General features: G+C 36.6%; 1 protein-coding gene across 3 annotated transcripts in view; it reads left to right on the top strand.

Moving 5' to 3' along the window:
• The window catches only part of LOC127428279 (transcription initiation factor TFIID subunit 4-like), a 28,131-nt gene extending 11,720 nt beyond the window's left edge, over positions 1-16,411 (top strand). For all 3 annotated transcript variants that reach the window (XM_051676523.1, XM_051676521.1, XM_051676522.1), the window contains 13 exons: positions 3,715-3,828; positions 3,980-4,075; positions 4,463-4,585; positions 4,739-4,828; positions 7,116-7,295; positions 7,970-8,114; positions 8,198-8,306; positions 9,326-9,495; positions 9,924-10,054; positions 10,433-10,558; positions 14,796-14,852; positions 14,963-15,082; positions 15,634-16,411. In XM_051676523.1, coding sequence (XP_051532483.1) covers positions 3,715-3,828; positions 3,980-4,075; positions 4,463-4,585; positions 4,739-4,828; positions 7,116-7,295; positions 7,970-8,114; positions 8,198-8,306; positions 9,326-9,495; positions 9,924-10,054; positions 10,433-10,558; positions 14,796-14,852; positions 14,963-15,082; positions 15,634-15,801 — 1,629 coding nt within the window. In that variant the 3' untranslated portion in view covers positions 15,802-16,411. The remainder of the gene's footprint in view (positions 1-3,714; positions 3,829-3,979; positions 4,076-4,462; positions 4,586-4,738; positions 4,829-7,115; positions 7,296-7,969; positions 8,115-8,197; positions 8,307-9,325; positions 9,496-9,923; positions 10,055-10,432; positions 10,559-14,795; positions 14,853-14,962; positions 15,083-15,633) is intronic.
• The last annotated feature ends 3,432 nt before the right edge of the window (positions 16,412-19,843 follow it).

Below are 19,843 nucleotides of genomic sequence, written 5' to 3' on the forward strand. Positions count from 1 at the left end.
GTTGGTATTGGATCTAACATACATGTTGTGGCTTTTGATTTGTTGATAAGTTTTGTTAGCTCTTCATGACCTATTACAGCAAAGGATTGAAGTTGCTCGTGAGCAAAATTATGAGACACTGTTTTCTGAGGTGCTGTGACAGTTGATTGCATAATTCCAATTTTGTTTCTGATTATTTAAATTTTATCAGTATAGAAATTCATGAAGTCATTATTATTGTGCTGCGACGGAATATCTGGTTCAATCGTGGCTTTATTCCTAACCAATTTTGCCACAGTACTGAATAAACACCTAGGATGGTTGTGGTTATTTTCTATGAGTTTGCTAAAATATGCTGACCTGGCAGCTTTTAGTGCCTGTCTGTAGCTACAGACACTATCCTTCCATGCACCGTGAAATTACTCTAATTTTGTACTCTTCCACTTGTGCTCCATTTTCCGAGCTGCTCTCTTGAGAGCATTAGTGTGATCATTGTACCATGGTGTGATGCTTTTTTACAACATTTTCTTTAATCAAAGGTGGGTGACACTATGAAGAGTGCTAGAGAAGACTCTATTTATATTTTCTGTTATTTCGTCAAGTTCTTCTAGACTTTTTGGCTTACTGAGTATGTGAGACAATTCTGGAAGATTATTAATGAAGCTATCTTTAGTGGTCGAAAGAACATTTCTACCTGAATGCTATCATGATGTAGATTGAGTGACATTAGCTGATCGCAACAAACAAGATACAAGGTAATGATCTGAGATGTCATCACTCTGCGGTAGAATTTCTGTAGTATCAACATCAACTCCATATGACAATTAAATCTAGCATATGATTATGGTGATGAGTTGGTCCTGTCACATTTTGTCTGACTCCAAGAGAGTTTAGAATATCAATAAATGCTAATCCCTGTGTGTCATTTTTATTATCTATGTGAATGTAGAAGTCACCAACAATTAAAGCTCTATCTACATTAACTACTAGATCAGATAGAAAATTAGCAAATTCACCAAGGAAACCAGAGTAAGGCCCGGGTGATCTATATACTGTAGCAATGGCAAAAGACGACAGAGATTTTCTATTTATATCTGACGGTGTCATATTAAGCATTATTAGTTCAAAAGACTTAAACTTATATCCTGTCCTCTGAGTAACACCAAAAACTTAACTGTAAATTGTAGCAACACCTCCTCTTTGACCCTTCAGACGAAGCTTATGTTTATAACGATAACCTGGGGGAGTAGATTCATTTAAACTAATATATTCTTCTGGTTTAAGCCAGGTTTCAGTCAAACAGAGAACATCCAAACTATGATCTGTAATAATTTCATTTACAATTAGTGCTTTGGTAGAAAGAGATCTAATGTTTAGTAGCCCTACCTTTATATAATGTTTATATTCAGTTTTTTGTTTTTTTCAAGTTTGACTTTTTGTAATTTTTTTCTAAATGATTTAGTGAGAGTTTTGTTTTTCGGGGAACAGACACAGTCTCTATGTGATATCTAGGTGATAACAGTCTTTATGTGTTGTAGTTTATGTGACCTATGCATCAGTGAAGTGATTTATTTAAGTGAGTTTTTATTTCGCTCTCATACTGTACAACGACAGCGGACCCTTCCCAGCCGCTCCAGCACCGGATGCAACGGGGAAAATCTATCGGTGTGGATTTTTGCCGAAAACCGATAGCTCCAGAAATCTGTTATCGGTGCCGATAATTTAAGTCTTAAACAATTCTTAAATTCAATTAAAACTCCGCCCATTACAGTGGACACCATCTTGGAATATGGCGCTTATCGTTTAATATTCCTTCAAACTCTGCCCGATTTGCGAAAACAATGGCTCAAAATAACCTCCAGACTGATCCGCACAGAATGAATACTACTGAATTTTGATTTTGTTGAAAAGTTACGTTAACAAATTTAACGAGGTCAACGTAAAACAGGAAGTGGGGCTATATCTTGGCAAAGGTTTGTCTTATTGAAACGAAACTTGGTATGCTTCATTAGAACCACGATCTGAGGGTACAGAACATGGAAAATTTGGTGACAGTGCTACCTATGGGTCAAGAAATGTGAAAAGTGGTTATTTTTACCCGTAATTTTTGAACCATTTGTTCTAAAATCATGAGTTTGGTGTATATGGATTCCTTGGGTCATGAGGATTTCAAGGATACCCATATCAAACATATTTATCCCATATGAGCCATACTGTCTCTCCGGCATATTGATTTATCATGCAAGCCTTATCGTGTTACTTTTTGAAAATGAATTGAAAATAAATGGAGATCTGTTAAGTTGTGTTTTTATACTTTGAAGTGTTAGTACTTTATACAGTATATATAACTGTTCTTGTGCTCCCTAGGCATTTACATTTAGAGAACGATGCGATGACATATTGTGTTTCCTTGAATTTATTACTTAAATTTCCTTTAGTTTGTCCTTGGACCTACTTACACTTTGTCACTTCATTCGTTTTTACTGATCGGATTGCTATCTGTTTAAATAAGCTCAGTCCATTTACACTTTACCACATCAATGTGTTACCGCCAAACGGATATAAATCCCATCTTCAATTCCCGCGCTATATGCAAATAACACAGTTCACTTTCGTGATTATGCTAATGCCGGGCAGAAAAATGTAAAGATGTGATTTATTATTTGAATCCAAGTGACTTTGAACAGTGTGTGTGTGTCACTGTTTGTGTGCGTGCACAATATTTTCCCCCCTCTGGGCTTTTCGTAGGCAAGATGCACCATGCGCGTCAGTTGCGCTCATTGCCAGTGTTTAGTTTCAGTTTCTTCAGCGATCTCTATCAAATAAATGAAGAAAAAAGTTCTGTCTTTCCTACAATGTGCATCCGTGTCTTAATTTGTTATTATTTATTGCGTGACACGAGCCCTATGCAAATACTCGGTAGCAGCTTTTATATATTGTATTTTCCCTATGCTGACGTAGCACTGTATGTGCGGAGTAAAGTTTACATATGCGTCTTGAACAGCCAGATGCATTTACACTTGACTGAGTTACGAATGGAATGCGTCTCAAACCACCTCCTGAAGTGGTTTGACCAATCTGATTACAATCCGTCACAAATGCGTTTCGGAGAGCTATCCGATCAGTGAAAATGCCTGAAGTGGCCAAGTGTAAATAAGCCCATAAATAGGTCTTAAAAAAGTCTTAAATTTAGCTTCATAAAACCTGCGGAACCCTGTGAAACTTTACATTCAAATGTATAGTAAAAAAAAAAAAAAAAACTTTGGCAAATGGTGTGAAACGTTACTGTTTTGTTGATCTTTTTTTTAAAACAGTTTCTAACTATAACTATAACAAGTCATGGTAGTCATGGTCTTGGAATCTGAACACATTCTCATCTATGTTAGACAGCTACATAATGTAAACTTGGTGATATTTAAATCAGCACAATTTTAAAACAATGCTCAATACACAACAAAAATCCAAATGTTTAAGTTTGCTAGGCATAAAAACTCATTTTCATAATCAACAAATGTCAGATGTAGTGACAATGCACACTGGTACGATAAGGCAAATGACAGGTCCATCAACTGGCCCAAAATCTCACACTGGTTCACTATCGCTGCACCCCAAAATGATGACAGTTAGTAAGCAGCTAGTCAGTTGTACCCTTTTTAAAATTATCTAGACATTTGGCATGTCAGTATTTGTAGGACACTGCTCAGTGATGTCTGTCTGTTATCGGTATACCTTTAGGCACCTGGAACTCCACTAATGACCCGACAGGTGACCCCTACCACCGTCATAAAACAGGGCTCTCCGACACCCAGCAGCACAGCTACCACCACACTCCAGAGACCACCTGTACAGGTAACAACAAAGCACCTTAATAATGTAGAAGCAGCCCCTTCAAATTTATACCTAGAAATTACAGGTTCATAAATCAGGCTGCAATGTAAAATGTTTTTCTTTGGTGACTCTTTATATGTTTCTTTAATACTCATTGTGTCTCGTGTGTCAGCAGGCCTCATCTTTGGGTGCAGTGTTGTCAGTGCAGGCAGCAACCACCCAGAGGACTGTTACTGCTGCCACAGGGACCACCGTCTCCTCGGCAACGGTGAGAGGCTGCACTAACTTACCAGTCACGCGAAGATGTGCTGGTTCACACCTGAAGAAACGACCCTCAACCTTTAGCTTGATGTTTAAAGCCTTCTTTAATGGTCTGTAAAGTGACCTAATCATACATAAGAAAGTTTTAAGGACTGGTGAAAACCAAGATGAGAAGTCAGAGAAAGGATCGCTTTATAGATAAAATAGGCTTTTGACTTGAACTCCAAATGTGCTTAAATAGCCTTTTTCTCAGAGTGGAAAATCCCCTCTGAGATTTTAATCTTAAGATTTGCATGTGTCCAAGGGACAGATGCAAGGTATTCTTAAGCAATTGAAATAGTAAAAGTACTTTTGATTTTGTGCTAATGCAACTACTTTTCTTCTCTACTTGTAGGAGACAATGGAGAATGTAAAGAAATGTAGGAACTTCCTGTCCACGCTGATAAAGCTGGCCACTAGTGGTAAGCAGTCATCCGAGACTGTTGCCAACGTTAAAGAGCTGGTCAAGAACTTGCTGGTGAGTTGAGTGATTTGACATGTTTCTGATGAAAAGTCATCAGTAATTGGGAGAAATTAAAGAAGGTCTACAAATTTTTTAAAGAGGTCTAAAAATGCTGCAATACCCAATGTGTGATTTTATGTTGGAGCTGAATGGTGTTTGTCCCTTTAGGAAGGGACGATTGAAGCAGAGGAGTTCACCAGCAGGCTCTACAAGGAGCTCAACTCCTCTCCTCAGCCTTATCTAGTGCCTTTCCTTAAGGTAAAAATCTCCACCTCTTACAGTCTACGCAGAGCTACCTCAATTAATTTCTATGAAGATTTACATGTTGTATAGTTATTACCAGTTAGTTTTAGTTTAATTACTTGTTATTAAATAGACTTAGTCCGCTGATTAAATGACTTAAAGTCTACTAATCGCAAGGTAAAGTCATTTGTGGTCAACTGGGCTTAATTGCTCACAATCACTATGTTATTGTTAACTTTATGTATTGTTATCTCAGAAACTCTGTACTTTGGGTTTGAACCTTCAACCTTTGTGTGTGCAGCCCAACCAAGGCCACAAGTGAAATTACAAAGGTCACTATGAAATTTACTATAAAGGACAGCACTTTTATTTCTCATTTTCATCAACTCTAGAGAGAAGATCATACTTTGAATTGAATTGTTGCTCTTAAGTTGGCATTGTATTACATTTCTCAGTATGTAAGGTCTATGTATGGCTTTAGTGGTAGTTGTGCATCTTTGTTGTGTGTCACACATTGAAGTAGTGTGCGTATACCTTTTATGTGTAGAGGGGTTTTGGAGAAAAGGTGTCTGGTTAAAGAGATGGGGTTAGTCTAATTCAGTGGTCTAGTGTAAGTTAGTAAAATGACTAAAATTGCTTTAAGCACCTTGTAATTTCTAGGGGCCGTTCACAACAAATGCATTTTTTCATCTTTCTGCACTGCTTTAATTGTTTTTCTATGCAAGGTTTTTATTGGGTTAAAATGTTTTCTCAAGCAGTGGCTGGTACATGGTCAATAAAATGCAATGTTGTTGTTTTTTTTATTGCATAATTGCAATTACTATTTAACATAATTATGCAGCTGCATTTTATTTTTGTTATTTTTGACCATCTAAGCATCTGGAAACTTTTAAATTCAACATGGGTAAGAACTCAATAGGTGAGAGATGAAACCAGGCTTCAAACGTGCAGATGCGTGTTTCAAATAGAAAGCATATTTAGTGCTTATAAAGCAGGAGATTTTCAGAAAAAAAAAATTCAGAACAGGAAACACCCTGTCTATGTAAAAATACACTAAATGGACATTAAATCTTTGAGATGCGCTGCGTCTTGTTGTTTTTTCACTGTCTTGTTAAAAGAGCTCCAACCTTAAAAAACATGTCTCCAAACACCTGCATTCCGTTTTGTGTTTCAAGTCACTCGCTGCAAGTCATTTGCATGCATCTAATGATCGTCAGGTGTACGTTCACAGGGTTCCCACGGGTCCTGGAAAACCTGGAATTTTGCAGTGCAGTTTTCCTGTCATGGAAATTTTGAAAAAATACCTACATTTTCTGGAAAATAATTATTTGTACTGGATTTTTTTTTGTTTTTGTTTGATTGTGTTGCTAACATGTACAAAAACATGGTAACAATCACGACACGAAACAGGAGTCAAATACACAAATTTGTATCGTTTTGTCACTGTCGGCGGCTGCGCATTGTGAAAAAATGTCAATGGTTAACTGTCATGAACAAATCCCTATCACATACTGTACTTTCTCTGCTCATCTGCTGTCAATTCTCTGCTTTGCTCCCACGAAATAGTTTACGTAGTACAAGATACAATTTTTTCCTTCCAACATTGCTGTTGGGTTACACACCTCGGAATGTGAATTAATTTTCAATAATTTAACGATCGGATTCTGCTTATACAGCGGTTACTACATGTAGTATGCGGAAAACACATAATTTAGTCATAAAAATTTCATTAGCTATAAAATGCAGAATGTCGAGGAATATGACATATTTGGACAAAAATAAATGTTTGAATTCACAAATAATCAAATTAAAATTGTGATATGTCCTAGTGTGATAATTAAACTGCAAATGTGATTTAATTGAATAAAAACGTAATCTGCAAGTGATGCATGCTTCAAATTGAATGTGTTTTTAGCCCCTCATACGCTGAAAACATCTCGTCATGTTCATCATGCGCACTCTTGTGTGTGTGAGATGACATAGAGCAGAGAGCACTCTGAGGTGCACAGCACATACAGATTATGTATTTATTTAATTAAATCACAGCTTTACAGGGATTAATAATCACACTGGGCTATGTAGCGAACCTTTTATCTGCAGGTGAGAAACTACCATCAAAACATTCAGAAATGCCAAAATAAAAGCTAGATTTATATGGACGCACATGTTTTTCTGCTTAAATATTACACTTGTTTCGGCACATAATGTGTCCTGGAAAATTCTGCCTTAAAATGTGTGGGAACCCTGAGATCTTGCAATCCACCCACATTTAAAAGCCCCCCATTTTCATGTGTTTCCTCAGAGGAGTCTTCCAGCTCTGCGACAGCTCACTCCTGACTCCACGGCCTTCATCCAGCAGAGCCAGACCCTCCAGGCACCCGCTGTAGTTCTGACCAGTACCAACACTGCTGCTGCTACCGCCACAGCCACCCGCACTCTCATCCAGCCTGCACTCAGCAACTCCAGCCAGACTGCCTCTCTGGTAAAGAGACATTGTTGTGATTATGAATGCTAACAGCATTATACAGGTAAAATGAGGTTTTTAGTCTGAATTTACACAGGGTTAAATGATTAGCATTTGAATCGGTTTAGTACAGAGTGTAAAGCCTAAGAGTTTTAGACCCCTGCTTGTTTTGTAATGCACAAAAGAATACAAATATTTTTCACACACAATAAATATCACTTAAACACACTAGAATTTGGACAAACATCTCCTAACAAGGTATTAAAAAGTCTAAAGTTTTTTCAGAATTGCAAAATAAGAGAGAAGGTTTTTGCAGCTAAGCAAAGATACCAATAAATCAATTAAAGGAATAGTTTATCCCAAAATAAAAAAGCTGTCATTATTAACTCTCCTTCCTGTTGCTCCAGTCCTGTATGATGTTATTTTATGTTGAATATGAAAGAAGATATTTTGAAGAATGTTCACAAACTACTTGTACATACATCCTTCTTTTTTTCTGTCAAGCTCAAAAATAGACAAAAAAAAAAGTAAGCTTTGTGTGTGTAACAGACTGAAACTAGTTTCCTTATTCACTGAAAATCTTCAGAATTGTTGGGAAGGAAAATGCAGTCTTTATTGAGATTATAGGTGTACATTAAAATGTGCTTTTTTGAAGGGTGTATTCATAAAAATGGTTCTTTCTCCTTGTTTAGGTGTTGCAGCCCCCACAGCAGGGGGCAATAGGAAAGCCCCCTCAGGTTACCCTGACAACAACTCCCATGGTAACACTCAGGGGTCAACCGCCCGGGCACATAGTTATGGGCCAGCCTCAGGTGCAGCTCAAACAGATCCATACAGGTGAGTGTGCCTATCAGGTCTGTCACTATCTGTTTTATAAAATGAATAATTCAAATAGTAATCTCTGTCTGTGTGCCTCTCAGTGGCAGTGAAACAGGGTGTGGTGAGTAGCACTAGATTGGCGCCTGGCTCCGTGTCTGTAGCTTTGGCTCAGAAGAGTAAAGCGAAGGATGCTGCGGGAGGAACTTTCAGGTCTTTATTCTGTTATTAAACTTTTGGTTTCTCTTTTATAAGGCTTCGTTCTGATGCTTGTTTCCTGCATATGAAACACAATCTTTGTCAGTCTAAACCGGCATCAGGGCAATTATGTGCAGCCAGGGTTTCAGACAGCAGAAAAAAACAATGCTAAATGTAAATAATAAAATGCAACAAGCCTTATAATAATGTATAGTTAGGAACTTAGTTAAATGATATAACACTGGGAACTTACTACAACCTTTGGAATGTGAAATAACATTTTGGTGAATTATTATTTATTTATTTATTTTAAATAATCTAATACTGTATTCATATTATTGGACTTACTGTAAAAATCTCACTTGTAGTAGCTCAGTCTATTAACTGGCAACCTACTATAACATTTGGAATGTAAATGTACTTTTAATGTTTTATGTTTAACTTGCACGTCACCTGAATGAGTGATTGGACATGCCTGTGTTTAATAGTGAGTGGAATTTTCAGATGGTCCCTTAAGTACGCTGAGCAATGAAAGCGCCATGGCTATTTTTCCAGTTTCCTGTTTTTAACTTGAGCATTAAATCGAAATTACAAAAACAAGTAATTATTTGTTTTTTAATATTGGTTTTGTAAACGAATAATGAAATAAGTCGTTTTTTGTTTTTCCGATTTTGAATTCCTAATTGAATATGAAATAAACTAATGATTCACGGATTCAGGAGACAACTCTTCCCATATTTTTGTTGTCAGTGGTTGTGCATCCAAATAAACTATGCTTTCATCTGTGACTTGGTAGAGTCTAGCCAAATTAGACTGATGCTTACATGGACCGGTTTTATGCCATGCCTTTACCCTCGTAAACTGTAATATTATTATGTTTCAATGTTTGACCAAGGGTATTTTTGTTTTCTTATGTACTATAAACAATTTTGGTAATCTGTTGGTGTGCCACTTGATGCCCAATGTAAAATTGGGTCCTGAAGCAGTTGAGAACCACTGCTCACATTCTTGTATATGTTTATGAATGTGTACAGGGATGATGACGACATTAATGACGTGGCCTCAATGGCAGGCGTTAATCTTTCGGAGGAGAGCGCTCGTATCCTGGCCACCAACTCAGAGCTGGTTGGCGCAGTCATGCGGTCTTGTAAGGATGAAGCTTTCCTCTCCGCCAGCATGCTACAGCACAAGATACTAGAGATAGGTGAGACATCTAGTCATGTCAAAACCTTGAATTTGACCTTACCATGTTAAAATGTCCTTTGTGAAAAGTTGCAGTGTTTTTCAATTTCACCTAAGTTTGGACTGCCAAAAGTCATCAACCAAATCATCCCTCAGGGTTCCCATGGTCATAAAAAAACAAAAAAAAACCTGTAAATATCTGTGAATTTTAAAATGGTGATTTCCAGGCTTGGAAAAAAATCATGTCAATTAAAACAGTTCAGTCACTATACAATGACTATTTAAGCCCTTATTCATGATAAATAAATGACTGGAAAAGTTATGGCAATTCATTGTTTAACAGTTGTGGGAACCCTGATCCATTCAGTTGGTAAACTCCTGGATGACCATGAGTAGTTTATAATGATTTGATAATTAGTACCAATGATTGTTGTCCTTGTATTTTGTCAGGCCAAAGGTTTGGAGTGACAGAGCTGGGTCCCGAGGTGGTCAACATTGTCTCTCATGCCACTCAACAGAGATTGCAGAACCTTCTAGAGAAGGTCTCATTGATCGCTCAGCAAAAGAACATGACGTACAAGGTAATATGGCAGTAGCTTTATTTTTTTCCCCTGTTGGTTTCTCTGAAAAAAAAATAATAATAAAATAAATAAATAAATAAATACACTGCCCAGACACAACTACTTTTTACTTTTGTATTACATATTTCCTCATTTTAGAATAATAGAAAATTCATCAAAACTATGAAATAACACAAATGGAAATATGGAATTATGTAGTGTGATCAAAACATTAAACAGACCAAAAATATCTTCCATTTTAGCTTCTTCAAAGTAAGCACTCATTGCCCCTTGTTGCAGGTTTCAGTCTCAAAAGTGAGACACTCTGTCCTATGAGTGTCAGCATTGGTCTGGAGTCTGTAAGGTTGTCTGTAATGTTAAGGTTGCGTGTGTGCGCAGGAGGATAGTCGGTACGAGCAAGTGGATGACGTTCGCTCTCAGCTGAAGTTCTTAGAGCAGCTCGACCAGTTGGAGAAACAGAAGAAAGAGGAACAGGAAAGAGAAATTTTAATGAAGGCAGCTAAGGTAAGTACACCACCCCCAACCATACACACACACACACACACAAAGTATGGAATGACCAAAATCTTCACATTATATCACTGCTACGGTATATTTCACAATATAGTTGTTTTCGCTAAAATGTTTTATATATTACCCAACCATGTAGTAATACCCATTTATATTACCTGTTGAATTTAAAGGAATAGTTCACCCAAAATTGAAAATTCTCTCATCATTTACTCACCCTCAGACCATCCCAGATGTGTATGACTTTCTTTCTTCTGCAGAACACAAACAAAGATTTTTAGAAAAATATCTTAGTTCTGTAGGTCCACACAACGCAAGTGAATGGTGACCAGAACTTTGAAGCTCAAAAACACATAAAGGCAGCATACAAGTAATCAATACAACTTCAGTGGTTAAATCCATATCTTCTGAAGTGATATGATAGGTGTGGGTGAAAAACAGATCAATATTTAAGTCCTAATTTACTGTAAATCTCCACTTTCTCTTCCACATTGTTCTTCTTTCGTTTTTTTGATAATTTGCATTTTTTCTGCACATCGCTACCTACTGGTCAGGCTGGTTAAAGGTGGAGATTTATAGTAAAAAAGGACTTGAATATTGATCTGTTTCTCAACCATACCTATCACATCACTTCAGAATGTATGGATTTAACCACGGAGTCATATGGATTACTTTTAGGCTGCCTTTATGTGCTTTTTGGAGCTTCAAAGTTCTGGCCACCATTCACTTGCTTTGAATAGACCAACAAAGCTGAGATATTTTTCTAAAAATCTTCATTTGTGCTCTGCAGAAGAAAGAATGTCACACATCTGGGATGACATAAGGGTGGGTAAATGATGAGAGAATCTTAATTTTTGGGTATACTAGTCCTTTCATACTTTACAAATGAAAGGTATTTGCTCTAATTTTATTATTTTCTTTATTTTGAACTTGATGGATGCAAACCAAAAGATTGTTCAAGAAAAGTGAATGACAACTTGAGTAAAAACAAAAGACTCAAAAGAGGAATAGATTATAAATATGATAGGATGTGCCACGCTTGAAGCTATTGTAAAGTAGCAGATGTACACACACACCTGTAGGATTGGGAACTGAGAACCGGTTCTTGTCCAGAACTGGTTCCATTCTTTAAAAAATACCATAATCGTATGATATTCATGACTTTCGGTTCTATTAACGGTTCTCCTGCGTGCAATTTTCCGCCGATGCGGCTGGAACACCGTCCTGAAATATTCAGTTTCCAGCAGCACATTTCTGCAGCTGCGCTGCCCTCTACTGATTCTACAACATAAAACACACAGCTCACCAATGTATTTAATTCCCAATCGAACGAGTCTCGAGCCCACTCTTTTGAATCAGCAGCATGAAACATATGCGCTTCCAGTACAGTTCTATTCCTGAAAGAATTATTCAGAGGAGACGGCTCTTTTGAATCCATAGCGCTGTAGGGCTTTACCGGTTGTTTAGATCAGTGTTACTATCAGAAATAATTAATAATTATTTCTGTAGTTATTAATTAATATTTAAATTAATTAATTGGATCTAACTCATTAAAACCTCATATGGGGCTCCAGTAAATGTAGTGTGCTACGTTTAGGAGCAAGTTTGTTTATTAGCAATAGTTAATAATTATCAAAGATATTTATTAATTATTAAAATCAATAGAACATTGATGAGAATCAATGTTAGCTTTTTTTAAATCCTTTAAATCAACAATTATCAAAGATAATCGTTAATTGTTAACATCGATGAAACATTAATTAAAATTAACACTAGCTTATTGATCATTCAAATTCAATCATCAAAGATAATTGTCAATTATCAAAAATCAATAGAATATTAATAAGGATTAACATTGACGGGCACCACCCTGAAATCAGGTACTAATAACCAGATAGTAAAACAGTCTCAATATTAGATTGTTTTCTTAGGAAAATCGACATCCGAAGAATGTCGATTTTCGGGAAAAAAACAATGAATGAAGGTTTGAATCCGAGCACTGACATCCCGTCAGCATGACACAGGTGTATGCAAAACAAACCAAAACACTTCTCTTTGTAATATAAACAAAGTTTATTTATGCAGTAATATCAATTAATAATTAATACAATGCAGTCAATAAACTTCCGACTTACAACTACAAACTAAACAGTGATATGATTAGATATGGAAATAAAAATAATCCTATAACACATAAGGTGTGTGTGTGTGACAGTGTGTGTGTGTGTGTGTGTGTGTGTGTGATTAGTAAGAGAGAGAGAGAGAGAGAGAGAGAGATGATTAAGTGATAGCCCTAAAGCCGATTTCGCGATAGTGGGAGGGAAAGCAGCTGTGTTCATCACTGAGAGATGCGGTTTTACTAGCGGGGCTCGAAAAAGTCCTGCGTTATTTGACTCTTTAATGGATGAACTCAGTTTCTGTCTCACCCGCGATGGCGAAATTGCACAATCCAATTTGGTTGGACCAAAGCGAAACAAATTTGTGATAATTAATACCCTGAGTATTAATAATGAGCAGACATGGCGGTCCGTAAACTGTACAATCAAAAACCTTGAAACACAAGAATAACACACTATAATATTCTATCTCTGCCCAGACGTAACCTCTTACTTGTATCACATGAGGACACAGGTAGAATGTGTTTTCCTCCGTCCTTTAACTTTGACCCGGTTCCTTGAGGCTCGGGTGATGACGGGAGGCCGTGTCCTCGCTCTGTCGGCAGGCGGTACGGCTGTTGATTCTCGGCGGGCTGGCGGAGAACTCAGAAATGTCGACTTGATTGAAGATGGAAGAGAAATCTTTAATCTCTTCACTTCTGTAGGCAAACGGATGAAGATGCGAATTGCTTGGTGGTCTCCTTCGGATCCGTTAGAGTGTTCGGATGAACACAGAGTAATCTCAATTCGTCCAGTGAGATGGAGATTGTATGGCTACAGTTTCAAGTCGGACATTACTTCCTTGTGCCACGAGGTTGCACCGGAGAGCAGAAAAAAAGCTACATCTATATTCGGTGAACAAAGTCGCTGGAAGTGAATTCTGGAAGCATTTCAGAATTATTTCAACTCCTGATGATGTCATGTTTGAGGGACGTTCTGTTGTGTGCCTCATCCAATAGGAGTTGAGAGTTTGATCCTTTAGTGAGCAAGGCTTCATGGATTTGTAGTCTGTTTTGGACTCCCTTTGTTTGATTTTGGCACGATTTTTATCAGTAAAATTTACGACTTGGAAGGTGGGGCTTGAGTTATGTTTTTATGACTGTTAGGCCTGCCTTTGTCCCCTATCTGAATACATGAGTCCCAACAGCGCAAAACATACGGTTCTTCCGGTATAGCCCGATCCCGAAAGAAAGATTCCAATGAGCCAGTTCTTTTGACTCCAACTCGAAATTAAATAAGAACTGTTGAAGTCTCACAAGCCTGAACTACAACATTAGGCTACAAAACAGTCTAAACTGTCTCTGGAACTGTTACTGTTTAGAGTGTATCTCTATTAAATCAAGCAGTGCAGTTACTGATTGGTTGTTCATATGACAATGTATAATTAACGATACACAGATTTAGTTGTAAGAAGTGGAATTTTATAAAATAATAAATGAATTAATTAAATATGCCATCACATTTCTTGTTAGTTTAGATTTACTTATTTAAAATATAATTAGGATCTATTATTGGATTGTAAATATGTATCTAAAAAGTCTGCAAATACTCCTTTTACAAGAATTGTATTACATTTTTTCTGATTTGGTCTATCTGCTCTGTAGAAATCTGAAATAATATATATTGGTAACAGACAGCAGAGGGTAGTAAATACAATAAGAATTGCATTTCTCATTTCCAAATAATTATTTAAAAAAAAAGGTACTATAATAATTACTGGAATCATTACTGGAACTGTTAAGGAATCGGAATCGTTAAGAGGAATCGGAACCGCAGTAGTTTTCTGCTTTGTGCTTTCTGCTTGCTTTTTTTTAGTCATTCTGCAAATATTCAGTATTAGAAACGGTATACCAGGATTTCTACCAGTTAACACATTCAAACGTTGCAGTCTTTATACCGCCTTAATTAAGCATTAATACTAATGCTTAATTCAGCACGATTTACTGGTGGATTTTTTCCTTTCTTTTCAGCTGTCCAGAATAGGTTTGATTTGTACATATTTATTTGATCCCAGCAGATGTCTCACTGTGTATTTTGACTGCTGATTATCTCTAATTGCTATTTATGTTTCATAGTCACGCTCACGACAAGAGGACCCTGAACAGCTGCGGCTGAAACAGAAGGCCAAAGAGGTTAGATGGCACACTTATGAGATGTTTATCTTGTCAGAGAACCATTGTGTTTGATTATGGGTCAGAGCTGATGTATGTGTATGTATGTGTGTGTGCACGCATGGCTACAGATGCAGCAGCAGGAATTGGCTCAGATTAGACAGAGAGATGCCAACTTGACAGCACTGGCGGCTATTGGACCCAGAAAGAAACGAAAACTGGATTCTCCTTCACTTGGGACTGACACAGAGGTAAAAAAAAAACGTCTCTCTTTCTGACCATGTCAGTCTGCTTCCTTCCACCCCATCACCTTCTTTTCCCCTCTGTGCCCTCTTTAAATCATTTAACACCTGTTGAACTGGTTTGAGATGTCAAACCAGTTGGTGGTGTTTCAAGGGTCTCAGATTGTCACAAATGGAAAGACAGAGCAGCAGACCTATTCACACTAGGTTTGAACTTTCAGCACAATATTTGGGCATGACTAGCAGGGTTCCTGTGGTTATGGAAAAGCTGGAAAATCAGGGATTATTTAAATTGTGTTTTTTAGGCCTGGAAAAGTCATGAAAATGTATAAAGTCTTAAAAATTGTGCTCTAAAATATTTCATTGGCTAAATGGTGCATTTTGGTAAAGTAAAACTTGCTTGTAAGCCATTGTGCTGACTGATTTGTGACTGAATCTTTTTTTCAATATAATCTTACAACATCAGACCTTTTGATCATTTTGGATTGAAACTATTTAGCATCAGTGTCAAATGAAAAGAATGTAAGTGTGTAAGATGACATGTTTGGATGTGTTTACAGGGCCCAGGTTTGTCAGCGAGTGCATCCGGGGGCTTAAATGCAGGAGCGTCGAGACAGTACACTCGCCAGCGCATCACGCGTGTAAACCTCAGGGATCTGCTCTTCTGTCTAGAGAATGAGAGTAGCACCAGCCACTCACAACTGCTCTACCGAGCCCTTCTAAAATAGCAGATAGCCTCTTTCTTTCCCTCATTTCAGTCTTTAGGGCTCTCTCTTTCTCTGTCTGTTACTGTTATTATCATTCTCTTTGTCATTCCCTTTTCATCTTTCTTTATCAGTCTTTTACACTTTGCCTTTGTCTCACAAACACTTACAGTGATGCATTCTTTCTTGAGCTGATGGTGCTCTTCTCTTTTACTTTTTGTTTTCTTTTATCTGTTTTATTTTGCCTCGTTTTTAGCTTCTTGTTGCCCTTTCCTGTTTTCCCTTTTGGATTTCACTCTTAAAATCATGTTAAAAAGAAGATTTGCAATTATATATATTATGTTTTTCATAGAAGGTGGCTTTGTAATGTGCAAATTACCTATGTAAAAAAAAAAAAAAAAAAAGAATTCACAGTGGAACAACCCATTCATTTTATATTTGTGTTTTTATAAAGATGTTTTAAGAAATTAAAGTGGACAAAATTTCTATGAAAATAACTTGTGTGGTGTAAGATTACAAATGGAACAAGCAATGATGTACAAAATACTGGTTAGGAGTAGCTGTGGGATGTCCGATTCATAGCGAATCTATTCGTTTGAACTGTTCACTTCAATAAATAAATAAAAAATTCCTATTTTGTTCAAGATATCACGCAAACGTGCCCCTTGCACATTGTAGTGAATTGAATGTTTAGTTAGAAATTCAATAATGCTGCTTCTGTGAGTAAGCCTAATTTAATAGATTGTTTTAAGGATTTCAACATGTCATCCCAGCTCCCAAACAAAGGTTCTTCCTTTCTGTCGAGTGATTTACAAATGCTTAGCGAATCAGTTCAGACGAATATTTGTTTTTTACCTTTTTGTCCTTTTTTTGAACCGGTTCAAAAGAACGGTAACACTTTACATTAAGGTTCCATTTGTTAACATTAGTGGATGAATTAGGCATTATGAACAAACAATGAACAATATATATATTTTTACAGCATTTGTTAGTCTTTGTTAATGTTAGTTAATAAAGATACAATTAGTTATTGTTAATTCATAGTGCATTAACTAATGTTAACATATACATCTTTCAATTTTATAAATGTTTTAGTATATGTTGAAATTAAGATTAACAAAGATCAATAAATGCTGTAAAAGTATTGTTCATTGTTAGTTCATGTTAACTAATGTTAACAAATGGAACTTTATTGTAAAGTGTTACCAAAAGAACCATTCGTTCATGAATCGGACCACTGGTTTGTAGCTGAAAAAACATTGTTGCAGTTTTTTTATCCACTAGATGGCACTGTAGACCTGGGTTCAAATTAACATTACAGTGCATTTTGGTTCATGTTTAAAGTGTTAGGCTGCAGATAGTTTTATTAAGCATTATAGAAATGAATGCTAATTTGTTGCTACACAAAGAATTTCACTTATAAAATTACAATTCACATGCATTTGAAGGAACATTTTCTAACCTAATGCTTATATTTCATCTTTGTCTAGACATTGATTTTTGAGCTGTTTGATGGAACTGTGATTTGGACTTCATCCATTTTCTTTCCTCTGAAGAGTTCAGCACTAGTGAAAGATTAGACACTGCTTCTCAGTGTTTGTAGTCTGATTTAGGCTTTCAAACTTGCAGCCAAACTCTGCTCGCTATAGTTACAGTCATCCCTCCTGGATATACTAGGGTTTAAAAGTTTAAGCTTAGGGGTACATGACAGTTGGCAAGGCATAATGGCATCGGCTGATTTACTGCTCACCAGCTCTGTGTTTCTTCCAGGCTGCAACTAGCTGCCACCTTGCACTTTAAAAAAAAAAAAAAAAATCACAGAAAGATCATTAAAAGCATAGTTCACCTAAAAATGGAAATTCTGTCATTTACTCACCCTAATGTTCCAAGCCCATATGACTTTCTTCCATGAAATACAAAGGGAGATGTTAGGCTGACTTCTGTGTGTCTGCATTCAATGAAAAATTGTCAGTCCATAACATTCTGCCTTTGTGTTCCAGGGAAGAAAGGAAAACATATGGTTTCGGAACAACATAAGGATGGATAAATGATGACAGAATTGTCATTATAGAAGATTCTCACCAAACCTGTCAGAAAATGCCCTGGTCATATTTAACCCCAAATCAATGCAATAAATAAATTCTATTTTGCATAAAGAAAATGAAGCCTGCAGGTAGGACCATTAAGATTTTTTGAAGTGTGACATTATTTTCAGGATCCTTAAGCACATTTTACTCCCTAATTATTATTATTGTAACACGTTCAGCCGTTTTACTTTTACAATTCCAATAGTTCTCAATGATAACTCTCATTACCATAACACAGTAATATATATATATATATATATATATATATATATATATATATATATATATATATATATATATATTTATTTATTTTATTTTTACTGTATTACAGTAAAAATATTTTGTTGAACAATAAATTTTTTTATTATTAAAATTAGTATAAATACTGTACTTTGTTTCACATTGCAGTAATCAGAAGGCTTCATTTTCTATATGCAAAATAATAGCCCATTTTTTTCTTTTGATTTTGGAGTAAACTAGGAGCTGGACATTTTCTTAAAAGTTTTTGTCAGAATCACCCTTTGGGTGAGCAATCCATTTAACATGTAGGAAGGGGGCTCTATGCAATCAAATAACTAAATGATGGCCAATGATCTGTTAACAGAAAAAAAAAAAAAAAAACAGCTTAAAGTTATAAAGTTCTCCTCTGATCCCTTTTTTATGTGGCTTATGTATCCTGAGCGGCTCTGAACTTCATCCTGTAGATTTACCGAATCATAACAAAATTGACTACAACTAATGATGCCAGTCTATCCCGCACTGCAAAATCACTCTGCCATGACAGGCTCCCTCTTTTGCCCTTTGTGTGTGGGCGCAATCCAGTGTTTTCCATGGTAATTCCCTTTCTCGCTGAAAAGGGCCACTGTTCCTCTAGAGCTAAGCCCTCATAAGCTCCCTCTCAAGAGGAAGGAAGAGAGATGGCAGAGGCTGCCTGGTTGCCTAGCTACATCTCACAGAATGTTCTGTGTAAACAGTGCTACTGGCGTAGGAAAAATCACACCGACTTTGGGTTTGATTGGGTGGAGCAGTTGTAACTCGACTATTATCCCTGAATCAGTTTGGAAGCCCAAATCTTACTGTTACAAAGAAAGACCTTGTGCGGTGACATTTTATCTGACATATGATCATATGTTCTTCAGTCCCCTGAACACACCAACCATAAAAATAGATGCAGTTATCAATCACATATTTAGATATCAATTAATTAGTAATTGATACAAAAATTGTCCAATTTGACCTTGTGTATGTGTAAATTGTCTGGTCCTGTGGGCCTTTGATATAAGATTGCTTGTGTCAGCAGCTTGCATTGAAATCGCTGGGAGACGTGCTCAAAGCGATTATGTTCCATTCTCTTTGTGTATGTGTTCATTTTAGCAATGTCAACTCCAATTTGTAAGACACACCTCAGCAGCTGCTCTCTCTCTCTCGCCTGTATTGGCTTTCACCTGTACTTGCTTAATTACAGAGCAAACACTACTTATTTTAGAGAAGAGAGATGGCATATGGATGTTTGTGCCATATCTTTTGATACTGGGTTAAGCCAAATATTTTTTTGTCAATCACATGTATAATAGCACAATAAGATAAAAGCATGTGTTTTATCCATGGAAACAGCAAGTAATCAAATTGCAAATAGTGCAACAAATAGTGTGAGTTTACAGTAACCAATGTACAGTAGAGTGTTCGAGAAACCTGTTTAAAAACAATTGTTATTTTTGCAATTTCGTTTGGTGCCACTAGTTGTGCAGAAATTACACATCTTTAACAAAAGTTTAAAACTTGGGCAAAATAAAGCTTCCGCATAATGTGAATTTCTTATACTAGTGGCAGAAGAGGAAACCACCAAGAATACTTGCTTCTATGTAGGAAAACCCAACATCACAAAGGAAGTCGCATGTTGTTTCCGAGAGTTCTGTCAGAAAGACTCAAGATTATTGGAATTAATACAGATTAAAATATATTTATATAATTTGACGGAA

This window comes from Myxocyprinus asiaticus, chromosome 37 (genome assembly GCF_019703515.2).
Source record: "Myxocyprinus asiaticus isolate MX2 ecotype Aquarium Trade chromosome 37, UBuf_Myxa_2, whole genome shotgun sequence".
NCBI classification, from domain to species: domain Eukaryota; kingdom Metazoa; phylum Chordata; class Actinopteri; order Cypriniformes; family Catostomidae; genus Myxocyprinus; species Myxocyprinus asiaticus.